The sequence below is a fragment of the Tursiops truncatus genome, chromosome 2 (assembly GCF_011762595.2).
Source record: "Tursiops truncatus isolate mTurTru1 chromosome 2, mTurTru1.mat.Y, whole genome shotgun sequence".
Taxonomy (NCBI): domain Eukaryota; kingdom Metazoa; phylum Chordata; class Mammalia; order Artiodactyla; family Delphinidae; genus Tursiops; species Tursiops truncatus.
The window spans coordinates 27,084,494-27,103,364 of record NC_047035.1 but is presented as its reverse complement, the minus strand read 5'-3'; the positions used below and the strand labels follow the sequence as shown (position 1 = coordinate 27,103,364).

The 18,871-nt window shown below is 38.9% G+C and overlaps 1 protein-coding gene across 15 annotated transcripts in view; it reads left to right on the top strand.

The window, feature by feature from the left end:
* TTLL5 (tubulin tyrosine ligase like 5) overlaps positions 1–18,871 on the top strand; it is a 305,050-nt gene that overhangs the window by 96,009 nt on the left and 190,170 nt on the right. For 12 of the 15 annotated variants that reach the window (XM_019920700.3, XM_019920740.3, XM_019920718.3 and 9 more), the window contains 4 exons: positions 2,014–2,076; positions 7,242–7,280; positions 14,733–14,890; positions 15,819–16,125. In XM_019920700.3, the coding sequence (XP_019776259.2) occupies positions 2,014–2,076; positions 7,242–7,280; positions 14,733–14,890; positions 15,819–16,125 (567 nt within the window). The remainder of the gene's footprint in view (positions 1–2,013; positions 2,077–7,241; positions 7,281–14,732; positions 14,891–15,818; positions 16,126–18,871) is intronic. The other 3 variants (XM_073800210.1, XM_019920731.3, XM_019920722.3) reach the window with 1 other exon arrangement.

Below are 18,871 nucleotides of genomic sequence, written 5' to 3'. Positions count from 1 at the left end.
ACATTAGTGGTTCTAAGTAGAGCCAAAACTTAGAGGAATAAAAGAAAGAACTAGTTCTTGTCTGTTTTGTTTTGAAAACCCAGCTGTTCATAGAGAAATCTTTTTATCTTGCAAAATATTCTATCCATGTAGTTTAGTTACACCTTATAAAGACCCAGGAATTCAACAAAAAGATATTGCTTGGCTTTTCAAAATTAGACTTTTATCTTTTGATACATTTTTGAAGAGGTTGAATATTTGCAATTACTAGACAACATATCTTTTAATTAATGAAAGTGGAATCCTCTTAAGTTTTCAAGAGGCAGGACCCTAATTTGAGTACCTTTTTCTAAGGAACCAATCACAGATAATGTTGGGGTTTCTTAGGGAGTCCAGTAATGATGCCTTCCTTTCCTGGTTTGGTTTTGAACTAGTTGAGATGACAAAGACTAAGATAGATGCAGGCCAAAATATCACTTTCCATACTCCACATTGATAAAGTCTAGGTTGGGAGACTTGATTATATCTATCTGCAAGTTAATGCACTTTCTGTTGACCCTCAGAATTGGACAGATTTACATACCCATTTTTAGGCAAGGTTGGTCTGAGCTGTGCATCAGGAATACCTGACCCTGTAGGAGCACCAGAGGATATGTGCTTCCTAAGGAGAGATTATCTCCCCAGAGAAAGAAGGGAGAAGCTTGTTGAATTTTTCCTAAATTACCAACCTGGTAAATCACTCCACCTCTCCCGGGACCTTTGAGAAAAGTGGAAGAGAACACCAAGACTTTTAAACTAACTGAGTTATTTTCATGTAGTGTGGGAAAGATGTATTTATCTGCTAACAAATATGTCTTTTTAATTAATATATATTTATTGAGTATCAACAAGTAACTAGCACTATGCTTGGTGCTTTGGAGTAACAAATATTAGATGGGGTCCCGGTCCTTTGAGAGTTAACAGTACTGATGATGGAGAAATTACTTATACATGTAATAAAAATAGCTCATATTTGTGTAGCTCTTTGTAATTATGATGTACTTTATACACATCATTGTTATTCCTATTGTAATGATAAGGAAAATAAGCCTCAGTAAAGTAATGTGACTTATCCATGATCACACAGTGGGACTTGATTCAGGTATTTTAACTCCAGATCCTGCTTTTCCCCGCTGCATCATGCTGCTTTCCGAGAAGAGAAATTTTACTCTATGAGGCAGCGTTTGACAAGTCCCTTAGGCATACAGTGAAGGCAGAGGTAGGAGGCCGGGACAAGGGCACCTCTGTAGACTTGGAGCAGTCATATCAGGGAAGGCTTCATGCAGCACAGTGGACCTGAGCTGCTTCTTGAAGGGTAGATTATGGATAAGTAGAGAGGGTGTGAGGAGAAGGTGTCCAGACAGAGGCAAAAGGACCAGTGGGAGGTGTGGTGTGAGAGGGTTATAAGGAGACTTGTCTGACTGTACTTTAGGACCCACGTTGGGTCTCTGTGTGGAGAAAGGGTGAATGAATTGATGGTATAGATGACCCAACTTTTGAAACCTTGTAAGAGAAAGTATATGCCTCCTGCAGTTGGCATCAAGGAGCCATTGAAAGCTTTTGAGAAATAAGATGATTGAAACAATCTGTCAACATTTTCATGCCCTTTATGCACCTCCCATTCCCAGCTTCATTTGACCTCTTTTCTAGCTATACGTGATTTTTGGTGGTGGTTTTATTTTTGTCTTTCAGTTGTATTCTCTGAATTTAGTATATCAGCTTTTATTAGTCCAAGAATTCCTGACTTTTCTTTCTTTTTATTTTCTAATTTAAGTCCTCTTTATTCTTTTCATTTTATTGTATTTTCTGCTATTCTAGTATTTTATAATATGATTTGAGCAACTGTCTCCTCCTTTGTCACTTTAGAGACTATATATTTTTAGAAACAGTATATAAATAACCTGTCACTCTTGTGCTTGATTCATGTTTTTATTTCTGTATTTTCCCCTTCAGCTAAGCTTTAAGAAATAACCAGTTCCTCTCTTTGTCTTTCAGGTCCTACCTTGAACACAAGACCTCCATGAACTATATGCTGGCGACACGTCTCTTCCAGGACAGGTGGAGATTTGCTAATCTTATAAATTTAGTAGGACTAGGTCACAAAATTAAGAGAAAGTACGTGCAAAAGAAGAAAAGAGGCCTTATAAAAGTCTTCAGTAATATCTGATAGAAAGAGCCTTACGGAAAACACAATATAAAACCTCATTTTTTCAGAATTCGTTAACTCTCAGCACTTTGTAATATTTCCAGATGCTACAAAATTAAACCGTAAAGATCTTTAAACAATCTTAACACATACCCTAAAACTTGTCCTTCTTAAAGGACGGACTTTACTCAGTGCCTTTTTACTTTCAGACGCAATTTTAACAGACATGATTATCTGTTTTTCTAGACTAGACGAGATTAGAAGGATCAGATTAGAAAAGGTGGAGGGGTGGTAATTCACAAAATAAATACAGTGAGAGTTGTAAGAAATGACAACTGATAACCTCAATACAAGGGAAAATAGGGGAGAAATGATGGAAAGCAGACATTGGAATTCAACTAGCACAGCAGTCAGGGACTGCTTAGTCCCACATACTTTTGTTGCCCCTGAGACATAACTGCATTACAGTACAGTTCAGTAATTGACTAACAAGGAACCTTAGTTATTTAAAGAAATCTGCATTATTTTCAAGGTATGTGTGCTTTTTTTGTGGGATTCTTAAAAATAGATACCCAGATTCCAGCCATTTCTTGTAACTTCATTATCCACTCTCAGGATCTATATGGGATTTCCAGTTTCTCTCTGTAAATTTGTGGTTATTACCATTGAGTAATTACACTGTGTAGCTTCTAATGAAAGAGATCTTGAGATTTACTTGGAAGACATAGAAGCTCAATTCTTTATATATAACCCGGTCCCAGTGCCCCACCCCCTACCTCCTCCCTGGAAGATTTTACAAGGCTTCTTTATCTTTACTTTTCAGACATTATACCGAGGTGTGTTCTGGCGTGTTGCTTTTCATTATTTTGCTTTTGCGGTGGATGAATCCTTTCAGTCTGGAGATTTAAGTCTATTAACTGTGGGAAATATTCCCCTTATCCTGTCTTTCCTCTCCTTGTGGAACTTCTGTTAGATGAAATTTGGATCTTTTGCTCTATCCTCTGTATTTCTTTACCTTTTTCTCATACTTTTGATCTCATTGTCTCTTAGCTTTAAATTCTTGGAGATTTCTTGAATTTTGTCTTCTAAAATTCTCAATTGATCTTCAGCCTTACCTATTTTGTTACTCAGTACCAGCACAGAAGAGGGTTGTTTGATCTACTTTTTTTATTTTGGCAAGTATGATTTTAACATCCAAGAACTATTTTTGCTTTCTGACTAGTTTTCATAGTTTATGGATATAATATTAAATTTGTTCTGGTACCAATTCCAATGTGGAGGAGGTAGGGTGTTTCCCCTACAGCACCAAGCAGTTGCACCCTTCTGTTGTCCGAGAATTCAGTTCAATTCTGATACTGTCTACCTGGAGATTAGCATCAGATTCCACAGTTTAAGGGTTCAGTCCTACAAGATTCCACCCCCATAACTTCAGATGCTCGTCACAGGCCCAGGTTGTTACCTTTACTTCTACCTACTGGCTGTCTATCAGAGCTTCCCACGACCTCTTCCTTGGGTGCTATTAATTTGCTAGAGCGGCTCACAGAACTCAGAAAAACATTTAACTCATTAGATCACCAGTTTATTATAAAAGGATATAACTCATGAACAACCGGATGGAAAAGACGCACAGGGCAAGGTATAGGGAAAGGGTACGGAGCTTCATGCCCTCTCCAGGTACACCATTCTCCCCACATCACCAACCCGGAAGCTCTCTGAACCCCATACTCCTGGGTTTTTATGGAGGCCCCCTTATATAAGCACGATTGATTAAATCATCAACCATTGGTAATTGAACTCTATCTCTAGCCCCTCTCCCCTCCCAGGAGCTCAGGGGGATGGGACTGAAAGTTTCAACCCTCTCATCACAGGGTTGGTTCCTCTGGTGACCAGCCCTCATCCTTAGCTGATCCAAGGGCTTTCTAAAAGTCACCTCATTAGCATGACAAAAAACTCCTCTACCACTCATCACTTAAACATTTCAAGGGTTTTAGGAGCTCTGTGCCAGAAACAGGGATGAAGACCAAATATATGTTTCTCACTATAAATCACAGTATTACAAATATCTTTTTACATCTCTCTATCATAATTACTTTATTTAAAGTTCCTTTCTATTTTTTGCACTATGTTTAATTCTTCTGGATTACTTCTATTTGTTCATCTCATTCTTTCTAGTTTATGCTATTATATTTCCTGAAATATCTGGTGATTTTTGATTGTCCAGTCATATTTATAAGTAATGGACTGTTTGCTTAGGATTGGTAGTTTGCATGAGTTTCCTCAAAGGTTGTGTCAGTCTGTTTCTGAACTGACATGGACTCTATGCTTGAGGCTAGATCTTTCTGCAGTTGATCTTCCCATGAGGTAGAAGGAAGGTGGAACAGGCAATCTGGGAACCACCACCAAAATTAGGAAGCATTCTTTTAGGGGGGAGCATAGCAATTAAAAAGATTTGAGATGTAATGACATATGTGCTTGTCTATTAACACATTCAATGATGTGTTAATAGCAGTGGGTCTAATAACTACCGTAATTTAAAAAGTGTGATAAGTGTTGGCAATATTTTGTGACCCTGGAACAGCTCTAAAGTAATATGAAAAAACGTGTTATTTCTTTTGGTAGCAAAACCCCACTTATATAAAGACACAGACGTAGAGAATGGACTTGAGGACCTGGGGAGGGGGAAGGGTAAGCTGGGACAAAGTGAGAGAGTGGCATGGACATATATACACTACCAAACGTAAAATAGATAGCTAGTGGGAAGCAGCCGCATAGCACAGGGAGATCAGCTCAGTGCTTTGTGACCACCTAGAGGGGTGGGATAGGGAGGGTGGGAGGGAGGGAGACGCAAGAGGGAAGAGATAAGGGGACATATGTATATGTATAACTGATTCACTTTGTTATAAAGCAGAAACTAACACACCATTGTAAAGCAATTATATGCCAATAAAGATGTTAAAAAAAAATCACACTTATACTACTGTGGATGGTCCCCTACATGTATATGATGCTGAATTTCAGATAGAGGATTAATCATTTTCCCCATCCAAATTGGTGCCCTCCCTGACTTCTCTCTTAAGGCTTCAGTAACAACTCCTGCTTATAAAGCATTCTAAAAACTTTGATTCAAAAAACATGAATTTCCCTGTTTAGCAAAGAAAGGCCCTCCTGATTTGCTCTTGCCTATCTTTTTAGCCTAATCTCCGCTTTTCAATACCAACCCATGGCCAATCAGACCGTATCTACTGCTCTTTCATGCCTCTTTATCCTCACATTCCCTTGGAATTCCCATACATTCCCTTGGAGTGGCCTTCAGTTTATCCTGAATTCTTATTCTAGCCATGGCCTTCATCTTCTTACCTAGACTAGAAGGAAGTTCTCCCCGCCCTTCTTATCCCTCCTTCTGATTTAGATTCCCATATTGTACATATTGTATTATAATTGTCTGTTTACTAACTACTCTGTCTAGTTTCAAGTTGGCTTTTAAGAGTAGGTACTTTGTTATGTTCATCTTTGTCAGTATCAAGAACCTACCACGTGGTAGGCACACACACAAAAACATGCCTTAAAAAAATGAAATTGTGTTTGTTGCAAGCCCTAACATCCTCCATTAAATCTGTTCTCTTCAACCTGAACGGATGTGTTCTCTCTTGCAAATCCTGTTGCGTTACCGTCAGAACTACTTTCAAGCTAATTCTCTAATCACTTCATTTCATAATTGGTTCATTTTGTCTGCCTTCTCTGCCCTCCCCGACTCATCCCCCACTTACCCACCCTGCCCTGGCAAACAGTGTCATACCTACTGTCTCACAGCATGACAGTAATTTTAACCCTGGCTGCATGTTAGTAACACCATATTTGTGCCCTAGCCCTTCCCAGACTGAAGTCTTGTACTTACTAAAAGCTGCTCAGGTGATTATAATGTGAAGCCATGATTGCAAATTACTGGTGCAAACCATTATCTGATAAAAAAGTTAAAATAATAAAAGTTAAAATAATTTCTGATAATAAGTTGACAGTATTAAGACACTGGCACAGATAGAAGACACGGGAAGGAAAAGATAAAACGTTTCGGTGGAGACAAATTTTTCACTTGATTTTTCTATAGATAGAAGATCTTGGTATTGATTGCATCCATCTCCTTTTTAATAAACCAATATCATAGGTTACATGTTGTATGATTCCATTTATATAACAATTTTGAAAGGATAAAATTTTAGAATGGAGAACAGATTAAAGGAAGCCAGAGGTTAGATTATAAAAGGGCAACATAGGGGGTCCTTATGGTGATAGGATTGTTCAGTATCTTGTCTGTGGATACATGAACCTACACAGTGATAAAATTGTACAGAACTAAATATACACACTCACAAATGAGTACAAATAAAACTGGGGAAATGTTTTTAAAAAAAGAGAGGGTCAAGTGAAAGGAATTTGAATGAAAAACAAAAGCCAGTTTAAACCTGAATGGTACTTACTTCCTGTGGTTAGACCCCAACTCTAGTTAGAGACAATGAAGAACATCTCTTTTTTAAAGAGATTTTTTTAATTATGGAAAATCTATTTCTCATGAGCATCTTTTTTGAACCCCATGAGAATTGAGATTGGCTTCTTTCCCTAATACAGTTCAGTGCAAGTAGAAAGAACATTGGAGTCTGAGATCAAAGTTAATAGGTTCAACATTAAACCCTTTAAAGCTCTGACATTGGGCATGTCACAAAATGGTCTTATCCTGCTCCTTTTTATAAACGGGGCTCAACAGTTGTTGTGAAGAATAAGTGTGATTAGATTTGTGGCGAGATACACAAATGCAAGTAATTGTTAGAAATTTCCTCTAGAATTCATTTGTCCTCTCCCTTTTGTTTTTTATTGATCCTCCCTAAAAGTTATGGTACTCTGTTCTTGTCTGAGCATGTTCTCAGTTCATCTGTCTGCTTCTACCCCAAGATGCCTTCCCTGGCATAATTCTATGTTGAATCTCTGTAGTACAAATCTCAGAAGTGTGTGTGTGTGTGTGAACTCAGGAGAGAATGAATATCTGTGTAGTGCTCTAACCCACTTGTCCTTTCTAATTCTGTAGGGGAAACCCAAGAAGAAGCTTATTGACAGGAAGAACACGGTAACTGATTTTTGAAAGTTGAGAAGTTCTTTCTATGTGCATAATATGTGACCATACACAGGCTAAGCATGATACTTTATATAACCATTTCAGTTTGACTCAGCTTAAATAGTAACATAAAAATGTTTTCTATTGAAGCACTATTCCGTGGCAACTTTTTACAAACTAAGTTTGGGATTTATAATTTTATAACTACAATATGTCATTTCAGTGATAATAATAGTATTCTTGTTTGGCTATGTGAGAGAGCCCAAAGTATTAATGAGATTTCAAGACCTGTCTCATGCTAAATTCAAAGAAAAGGTTATGTTTTGGCCTTGACATACCTGGGGCATACAGCTTTGCACCTTATGGGACTGACCAGAGTTGCTTCCACTTTGCCTTGGAACTAAAAGTGTGAAAAATACCTGTGGCTCTTAATTTTGGCAGAGGAGAGAAAGGTCTTAGAAGAACCGCTGGGATGGCCTTGCGCAACTGAAGACTGCAACTAGAACAAAAACTCTTAGCCCTAATTACACATCTTCTGGTTTGAGAGATTATGTAAATCCCCTTTGTGCTATTTCTCTGTACAAAGCAAAATGACAATAAGAAAGAAACCTCCTATAGCTAGCTTTTTGTTTTACATTTAAAAATTAAGATAAGGGGGGGCTTCCCTCGTGGTGCAGTGGTTGAGAGTCCACCTGCCGATGCAGGGGACACGAGTTCGTGCCCCGGTCCGGAAAGATCCCACGTGCTGCGGAGCGGCTAGGTCCGTGAGCCATGGCTGCTGAGCCTGCACGTCCGGAGCCTGTGCTCCGCAACGGGAGAGGCCACAAGAGTGAGAGGCCCGCGTACCGCAAAAAATAAATAAATAAATAAATAAAATAAAAATTAAGATAAGGACTTCCCTGGTGGTGCAGTGGTTGAGGGTCCACCTGCCAATGCAGGGGGCATGGGTTCGTGCCCCAGTCCGGGAAGATCCCACATGCAGCGGAGCGGCTAGGCCCGTGAGCCATGGCCGCTGAGCCTGCACGTCCGGAGCCTGTGCTCCGCAACGGGAGAGACCACAACAGTGAGAGGCCCGCGTACCGCAAAAAAAAAAAAAAAAGATAAACTTGGTTTTCTCTTCCAAATCTTTTGAAGCATAAATCTAATCCTTATTTAAAGAAGGAAAATATGATTGCCATTTAATATAGGGAAAACTGAGAGAAATCAAGTTTTGTAGCTTGTTTCCAAATGAAAGTCATGCTTAGTTTATAGATTTTCTCCAGTTACTAGTCAAGGAATATACTTCTAGAGTATACTACTATCAATTTGGAAATTAGAAAAAAATACTTAAACAACCAGAATATTTAAAGATCAGTGGGTTTTGTCCTTTCTTTAGGACAATTTATGTTGCCATCATTATGGGTTTTCTGGTGGTATAGAGGTATAAGCAAATAAAAGGTGGCATATAACAAACCTTATGCTGGAGCATGAGACAAGTCTTAATACATTTGAAAGGATTAAAATCATACAGAGTGTGTCCTTTGACTACAGTGATATTAGAAATCAATAACAAATATTTGGGAATTAAACAACACGCTTCTAAATAATACATGGGTCAAGGAAGAAATCATAAGGAAAATTCAAAACATTTTGAACTGAACAATAATAAAAATATAACATTAAAATGTGTGGGATGCAGCTAAAGTACTGTTTGGTGGTGTGTGTGATGGGTGTGACTTATAGCTTTATTTTTATTTATTTATTTTTTAAACATCTTTATTGGAGTATAATTGCTTTACAATGGTGTGTTAGTTTCTGCTTTATAACAAAGTGAATCAGTTATACATATACATATGTTCCCATATCTCTTCCCTCTTGTGTCTCCCTCCCTCCCACCCTCCCTATCTCACCTCTCTAGGTGGTCACAAACCACCTAGCTGATCTCTCTGTGCTATGCGGCGGCTTCCCACTAGCTATCTATTTTATGTTTGGTAGTGTATATATGTCCATGCCACTCTCTCACTTTGTCACAGCTTACCCTTCCCCCTCCCCATATCCTCAAGTCCATTCTCTAGTAGGTCTGTGTCTTTATGCCCGTCTTACCCCTAGGTTCTTCATGACATTTTTTTTTCTTAGATTCCATATATATGTGTTAGCATACAGTATTTGTTTTTCTCTTTCTGACTTACTTCACTCTGTATGACAGACTCTAGGTCCATCCACCTCACTACAAATATCTCAATTTCGTTTCTTTTTATGGCTGAGTAATATTCCATTGTATATATGTGCCACATCTTCTTTATCCATTCATCCGATGATGGACACTTGGGTTGCTTCCATGTCCTGGCTATTGTAAATAGAGCTGCAATACTTAATCAGAATATTGAATTTGTAATCAAAAACTTTCCTACAAAGCAAACTCCAGGTAGTTTCACTGGTGAATTGTTTCAACATTTGAGGAAGAATATACACCAGTCTTACGCAAACTCTTTCAAAACCATAGGCAAGGATACTTCCCAATTCATTTTATGATGCCAGAAAAGTATGACATGAAAACCTGACAAAGACATTTTAAAAAATTATAGGCTAATATCTACATGAACATAGATACAGAATTTCTTAAAAGAATATTAGCAAATAGAATCCATCAGTATATGAAAAGGATAATACAGATGACTAAAGTGAGATTTTCCCCAGTAATGCAAGGTTGATTTAACATTTGAAAATTAGTCAATATAATTCACCATATTAAATAAAGGGGAAAAAAACAGATCATCATTTTATTGCTGGAAAAAAAAAAGAAAAACCCATGTGTGTTAAATTGATGAAATTCACCACGTTTATGAGAAAAACTCTTACACATCAGGCATAGAAGAGAAATTCTTCAGTCTGATAAAGGCCTTCTATGAAAAACCTACTTCTAACGTCATACTGACATAATGAGGGTTACTCTATGATTAGTGATAAGGCAAGATGTCTGCTTTCACCACTTGTATTCCCTTTATACTAGAGGTCCTAAGCAGTACAATAAAGCAAGGGGAAGAAAAAGAAGTAAAAGGCATACAGATTAGAAAGGAAGAGGTTAAATATCTTTACTCTTAGATGACATGATCAGGTTAGTAGAAAGTTATAAGGCATACACAGAATAACTACAAGAACATTCAAGTGCACTTAGCAAGGTCTTGGGATACAAGGTCAATATACTAATATCTGTTGTTTTTTTAGTATACTAGCAGTAAATGGAAAATGAAATTTAAAATTCCATTTATAATAGCTTTTGAAAATATGAAATTCTTAGGGGTAAATTTAACAAAATATGCTCAATACCTATATATTAAAAGCTCCTAAATATTACTTAAAGAGATTAAAGAGGACTTCCCTGGTGGCAGAGTGGTTAAGAATCCGCCTGCCAATGCAGGGGACACAGGTTCGAGCCCTGGTCCGGGAAGATCCCACATGCCGCGGAGCAGCTAAGCCCGTGCGCCACAGCTACTGAGCCCGCGCTCTGGAGCCCACACGCCACAACTACTGAAGGCCGTGCACCTAGAGCCCGTGCTCTGCAACAAGAGAAGCCACCGCAATGAGAAGCCTGTGCACCGCAGCAAAGAGTAGCCCCCACTCGCTGCAACTAGAGAAAGCCTGCACACAGCAATGAAGACCCAATGCAATTTAATAAATAAATTAAGAGATGAAAGAAGATCTAAATAAGTGCAGAGATATGTCATGTTCATGGATTAGAAGACTTAATATTGTAAGTATTCATTCTCCACAAATTGATCTAAAGAATATTCTAGTAGATTTTTTGCAGAAATTGACCTTTTTTTTCAATGTATATGAAAATGCAAAGAGCTTAGAATATCCAAAGTAATCTTGAAGAAGACCCAGAGTACCTAGAAGAAGAAATATTATAACACTATAGTAATCAAAACTGTTGCAAATTGATCAATGGAACAGAATAAAGAGCCCAGAAATAGGCCTGCATGACTTTAAACAAAAGGCCTAAAGTAATCCAATGGGGAAAGGAAACTTTTTAATAAATGGGGCTGGAACTGAATATTGTATTTTAAAAAGTGAACTTCAACCTCTGTCTCCCACAAAAATTAGAGGTGATTCATAGTCATAAACGTAAAAGCTATTAGTCTAAAACTTTGTAAGGAAAATATCTTTGTGACTTTGGGCTTGGCAAAAGTTTTTAGACATGACACAGTAAGTAATCAGCAAAAATGAAAAAATGATAAGTTTGATTTCCTCAAAATTAAATATTTTTGTTATAAAGACACTATTAAGAAAATTACTAGACAAGCCATAGACTGAGTGAAGATATTCATCAAACATATCTGTCAAAGGACTTGTATATAGAAAATATAACAAACTCCTACAACTAAATAATTATAAGACAATCAGCCCAGTTACAAATGGGTAAAATGCTTGGACATTTTAAAAGGAAGATATATGAATAACCAATATACTAATGAAAATGTGCTTTACAGCCTTTGTTATAAGAGAATTGCAAATTAAAATGAGATACCACTAAACATCCAGCAGAATGGCTAAAATTGTATCAAATCATTACATTGTACACTTTAAATACCTTATAATTTTATTTGTCAATTATACCTCAATAAAACTGGAAAAAAATGGCTGACAACGTCAAATAGTGAGGATGTGGAGCTCATGGAGCTCTGATAAATTGTCGCTGGCAGCATAAACTGGTACAGGCACTTTAATACTTTTTTTTTTTTTTTTTTTTTTTTTTTTTTTTTTTGCGGTACGCGGGCCTCTCACTGTTGTGGCCTCTCCCGTTGCGGAGCACAGGCTCCGGACGCGCAGGCTCAGCGGCCATGGCTCACGGGCCCAGCCGCTCCGCGGCATGTGGGATCTTCCCAGACCGGGGCCCGAACCCACGTCCCCTGCATCGGCAGGCGGACTCTCAACCACTGCGCCACCAGGGAAGCCCGGTACAGGCACTTTAGAGTCTGGCAGTTTGTTAGCCTAGAAAATTCCACTCTGAGATCTTTACTCAGAAGAAATGAAAAGCATAACCACAAAATGACTTGTACAAAAATGGTCATAGCAGCTTCATTCATAATATTCCAAAACTAGAAGCAGCTTGGGTGTCCAACAATAGGGGAGTAGGTGAACTGTGGATTATTCATACACTGAACTAATCCTCAGCAAAAAAAAGGATCCACACTGATACTCACAACATGGATCAATCTCAAAAACATGCTGAATGAAAGACAACACAAAAGGGTTCATACTATACTATTCCATCTTTATGAAGTTCTAGGACCGGCAAACCTAACATGTGATGCAAAAATTCAGAACGGTTTCCTTTGGGAGTATGAGGGAGGGATTTACTGGGAAGGGGCATGAGAACTTTCTGAGGGGATAGCAATGTTAGAGTTTGGGTCATATAGCTCTAGGTCTCATCAGATGGACATATGGACATTTAATATTTGGATGTTTCACTGTGTGTCATTTTTAGCTCCCCCCGCCCCCCCCCCCCCCAAAAAAAGAAAAGAGAAAAAACTTTCAAAGCCCTATAAAATATTGAACTCTAGATCCTAATGATTTGTGTTAAAGTGTTCAGGAGTGAAGTGCACTGATGTCTTTGTGCAACTTTGAAATGCTTTAAAAATGAAGTGGACTGATAGATGGATAGAAGAAGAAAAGATTGGATATATATGTGATGAAACGAATATAGTAAGATATTCACTGTAGAAGCTGGCCAGTGGGTGTATGGATGTTCACTGTATAATTCTTTAAACCTTTCTATTTGTTTAAATATTTCATAGTAAAAGTGTAGAAAATGAAATAAAGTAGACATAGATAAAAGGTATTACAACTTATGGGGAATTCAATTGTTTATTAATTCAAAAGTATTTATGGTATGTCAGGTGCGTGCTGAGCACTCTCATAAGCATCACTGACCCAATGAGAAATAAGACAAGCGTGGGCCTTGCCTCTATAGAACTATAATTCTGTTTCTTTCCCCAGCATTCCCTACCTCCATTCCTTGTAATAGTTGTGATTTATATGTCTGTTCAGGGTTTCTTAGAAGCTTATAGTTGTTATTTTAAAATATCAGATTTGTTTTATTTTCTTTATTATTTAATTGGCCAAAAATCTATTTTCATAACTGTGTGTGTGTGTGAGGGGGTAATGTTCAGTTGTTGAGACTATGATAAACTGGGGTTGAACTATTTTTAAAGTTTATTAATTTGCTTCCCTTTTCTGCACCCCGTATCAGGACCCTCCCAGTTCTTGGTTCAATTTCCCGCTTTAGAGGGGAGGCCTTCAAAATACTTACTATCCAGTCCATCCACCCAGAAATCTCTAAAAGTCCTAACTGGACCAAAAGACACAGCCTTTCCATCATACTCAGGGACTGAAAACTCCCAGAGGAATGAGGATGAATTTCCACCTCAAAGGGAATACGCTTTGAGTTGTGAAGAGTTCACAAGAGAGAGAGTTCAGAGCCAACCAGTTAGATCTTGAGTTCTGGGTATACAGAGTTGGCTGCCTGCTTTCCGACACTAACATGGATACGTCTTTTCTGACTTAGTGACCGAGAACCCTGTCTCTCTTTTGTGACCTGGTTATCTCTGCCTGTGCTGTACTTTGCCCGGTCCTTGTGTGGATTGGGTCTGATTCCTGTCACTTAACCTAATGTATGATTTATTTTATCTAATGCCTAATGTACCTGTAGCCATTCCCTCTCCTCATCCCATTTCCCATCGTGATCTGATGGAATTTGGTGTTGTCCTGCATCTGCTGCCTTCCCTTGTCTGTGCCTCTGACCCTAACTCCTGACCTGTACTCAATACCTGGAGAGTCCCTGCCGCCTCTCCCCAGCTCCTCCTGTAACCAAGTACGCTCTAAGGGACGTTGCTCCTGTAGGAGCACTTGAGGCTTGGTGCGTCCCAAGGTCTTGGTGACTTTTCACGAAGATGCTTTCCCTGTGAGTCTCATTCAGCTCTGTGCTGCTGTATTCACAGATTATCAGCCATTCCTCTCATCTCAACCTGTGCTAAATCTGTATTTATTAAATACTATATATGTCAAAGGAATATTTGTGTAATTCTGAGTAAGTTATAATGAATAAATAAAATAATAAGTACACCTCTAGCCATCACCAGCTTAGTGAGAATTAAAGTGTTAACCAGTATCTCTAGTCATTCTTAAGGCATAGTTGGGTAGCACTTTATGATCTCTGTACTGAATAGTCAGCCAGTATTACTGAATACTTAAAAATACTTAAACATTGTCTTCAGATATATTTTCGTTCAGAACATTTAACAAATGCAGATAGCCCATTAGTGAAATTCTAATGTAGATTCCAGTATTCCCATTTCAAACATTTTAGAATTCACTAGAGTAACCATGCCTGGCCTGACATCATTACAGAGTCCTGTCAAACTTAGCCTTGGAATAAAGGAGAGAACTTTCTGAAGGCTCTAGCTACCATGTTTTTTCCCATAGAATTGTGGTTGATGGAGCACCGGAATTGAAGGTAGAGAGTATGAATTCAAGGGCCAAGCTGCACGCTGCTCTTTATGAGAGGAAGCTCCTGTCTCTGGAGGTGCGAAAACGTCGACGAAGGAGTGGCAGATTGAGGGCAATGCGGCCAAAATACCCAGGTACCGGCTGGTGAGCTTCCACCAAGCTCTATGATCTGTGTCCTGTCAGACCGATTTAATCAGCTTCTTAATTAACACTTAATGAATCAGAACTTTCTGACCACATGCGCTTACTTTTTTTGATATAGTCTTTTTCCTCGGAAACTTGTTTCAAAAGGATAATAAGTTTTTAAACCTTCCATTCTGTGATATTTGTATTGAAGAATATCCAAAGTGCACACATTTTGGCCTTTGCTCTTACTCTTACAGCATCATTTAACTACCTGATACTTAGCTTAAGTTTAATGGAACCCAATGAGCATCATTGTTTGGGTTTTTCATGATTAGGTATGAAGTCCAGTTCATCCTTTGACATTGCTGAATTGTGTAAGTATTTTAAACATGAACAGAAAAAGGGGAATTTCTTTCTCTCCTAGAATCTCCCTTGTTACAGATCTGTTTGTCACTGACGAATTGACTTCCTTTTTCTCCCTCCTTCTCTTGTTTTTGTATCAAGCACATTAGTCACTGGGGTTTCATTGGTGAATAAAAAAGCTATGGTCCTTGTCCTCATAGACCTTCCAAGGCAGTGAAGGAGAAGGATAATGGATAAACATATGATAGAAAGATATTCCCCTGCTTATTGTACCCCCGTGAAAGATGCCCTTCTGAAAACCTCTAACACGCTATAGAGATTACTCTACTAAAAGGGTTTTTGCCTTAAGTTATGAGAGAACCATTGGTATTACCATGAGAAACATCAACTCTAATGAAGATCGTTAATAGGCTTTTAGAATATATAAGAGGGACGTGTGTATGTTGTTAATTTTGTGCATTATTTGTGGTCTGATTTAGAAGTGGGTTTTTACTGAAAAGATAAAAGGAAGGTATTGGGAGAGAGGAAAATTTAATCCTTTTTTCAGCAACATTAGTGATTCTTCGCATTTAGTGATTACCCAACCAGCTGAAATGAATGTTAAAACTGAGACAGAGAGTGAAGCGGAGGAAGAAGTTGCCTTAGACAGTGAAGATGAAGAACAGGAAGCTTCCCAGGAGGAGTCTGCAGGGTCCCTCGGAGAAAATCAAGCCAAACACACACCCTCACTGACTGTTATGGTAGAAAATTCACCCAAAGAAAATGCCATGAAAGTTCCTGAATGGAATGACAAAGGTGAACAGTGCTGCAAAACCGAGACTCAGGAACCAGAGCCTAAATTTAACCTGATGCAGATTCTGCGAGATAATGGCAACCTTAGGTATGTACCTTTCCTAATTATAATAGCAAAACTGAAAACAGCTAATTTGTACTGTGTACCAGGGTATTGTGCTTGTGGCCTTATAGCCATTTTTCATTTCTTATGCACAGGAATCCTGTGAATTAATGACTGTGATTTGATATTATTACTATCAAGGAAACTGAGCCTTAGAGAAGTTGCTTGTCCAAGGTCTAGAACTGTGATACAAACCCAGGTCTCATTGGCTCAACAAATATTTGTTGGGTTTCAGCATTAGTGACTTAAGAGGACAAGGTGACTGAGGCAGGGAGCTCAAGCAGTTCATGGCTTAGAGTGGGGACACTTAAAGAGTGGGGGCTATGACCCCAGTATGGACAAAGGGCTCTTAGGGCACAGGAAAAGGAGTGATTGGTCTTGCTCGGGAGGGCTAGAGAGACATTAGGGAAGAGGCAATATTTGAACCAGGCCTTCCCCGATAGGTAGGCTTTCCGGATTTGGGAGGTGACAGCTAAGTATGGGAGTGCTAGTAGAGGGAATAAAGGCACAGAGGGGTGGTAGTACAGTCATTCATTCAGTCCCTCGACAAATATTTATTGAGCACTTGATCTATACCAGGAATTGTGCTGGGCTGTATAGTGTTACGGTGGAGACCAAACAGTCGTGGAGCCCACAGTCTAGTGGGGAAGACTGACAGTAAACAAAGAAACAAGGTAATTTCAGGCAGTAAGAAGTGCTGTGTAGACAATAAAATAGGGTGTAGTATTAGAGTGTAATTGGACAGAAAGTTTCTGTAGCTTCTGGTGCTTTGGGCATGGAGAGGTAAGCTTTAAGGTGAGTCCTAAATGATGAGAAGGAGTAAGTCATGTGAATATCAGGGAACAGAATATTCCAGGCAGACCGGCAAGTATAAGGAACCTGAAATTGGAATGAGCTTGGCAAGTTTGAGAAATACAGATTAGTGGTGTGACGTTACATGGAGAAAAGGGTGCGATAAGAAGTGAGACTAAAAAATTGGATGTCATTTGATCATAAAGTGCCATAGAGGAGCCTGGACTTTATTTCCTAGATGGATAATTTTTAAGCAGATGTGTGATATGGTCAGATATGGGGACGTATGTATATGTATAACTGATTCACTTTGTTATAAAGCAGAAACTAGCACACCATTGTAAAGCCATTATACTCCAATAAAGATGTAAAAAAAAAAAAGAAAAGAGAGTAAATTCTGGTTGCATTGTGGGAAAGTGATTGATAAGAGGAGAACTAAGGGTAGAGAGCTGAGTTAGGGACTGTTAAAGTAGTCCAGAGCCAGGAAGATGAAGGTCCTGATCAGAGCAATGGCTATAGGAATGAAGAGAATGGGTTGGAGTTAATGAAATTTGCAAGTTCAAATTGGTAGGGCTTGGTCCCTGTAGATGCAAGAATTCCAAAGAGACTGAATTTTCCAAGTTTGGTAACTTGGTGCTGCCATCAGTCAATATAAGGAGCACAGGAGTTGGTTTCATGATAGAAAGAATGTGTTTTATTTGGGACACGGTGAGGTGGAAGTGCTCTGGGATGAAGATGATCAGTAGATAGGTGAAAGTACAGCTTTGAAAGTCAGAGTTGAACAGGACTGTACAACTTCAGAGTAGATGAGCTTGTCCATTTCAGTTTAGTTCAGCAGGCATAGACAGGAGAAAAGGAAGAGAACTGAGGCCTGGGGAAAACCAGTGTTTAATAGTAAAGAGACCAAGAAGTAGCAGTTAGAGTGGTAGCTATAAAACTGGGAGGAGACAGTATAGAAAAGCTACAAGATGAGAGTTTCAAGCTATAGAGTGCCTCTGGCAGCCCAAGTTAGGATGAGACCTGAAAAGAGTCTCCTGCATTTATGACCTGGGGGTGGACTTTGTGGGTAGAAGAGAACTTGTGAGCTGAGCAAATAGGAAAGCAAGTGTGAACTAACTCTTTCAGCGAGTTTGACAATGAATGAAAGACAGGTGAGAACTCATCAGAGAGAGGGAGCAAGCTAAGAGAAAAACGATTCTGGGATTCTGGAGCTTATTTAGAGATTAGGGGAAGGCTTTGATGGTAAAAGAATTAGAGATACAGAAATGGATATATTGTCCTAAAGGAAGGTAGGAAGAGGCCAATGGAGGGGTGTCTCTTCCTGTAATGAATGCAGTAGTTAGAGGTTAAAGAGGCAGGAAGTGTAGTTATATAAGCATGACGGCCTTTAGTTTCTAAGCTAGAGGTCAGTTCTTATACTGCAAGGATGGAGGGTGATATTGGCATTTAGGGGGTTGGAGGGTAGAGTTATAGTTTGGAATGGTGCGTGGAGAATGAGAGTAGTTGCGTTAGTGGAGAGCGGAGAGGGCTCTGTCAGAAGACTTGACTCTGGCTTTTCAGTGCTTGCCAACTGGCAGTGTGACCACAGGCAAGTTAGAGAGCTTCTCTAGGCCTCAGTTTTCTTTTCGTTAGGCCAGGGTATGGGGTTAGACATAGACAGGTTTTTCAAACTGTGCTCTCTAGAGAGGAAGGAGGAGTCCACTGAATTGAAATAGAACATTTGAAAACCACTGGACTATATTCTAATGTCCTTTCCAGCAATAAAATTCTACTTAGATGTTGTAGAAATAAATTAGTTATTCATAAATCTTACGGATCTTACTTTTAAAGAGTAAATTCTTGTAATTGCAGGGTGTGTTAATGTAATAAATCAGTGGTTTTCAAACTGTGTTCCCTGGAGCTGCCCATAATTCTGTGGAGCATCTCAGTGGCTACTGAG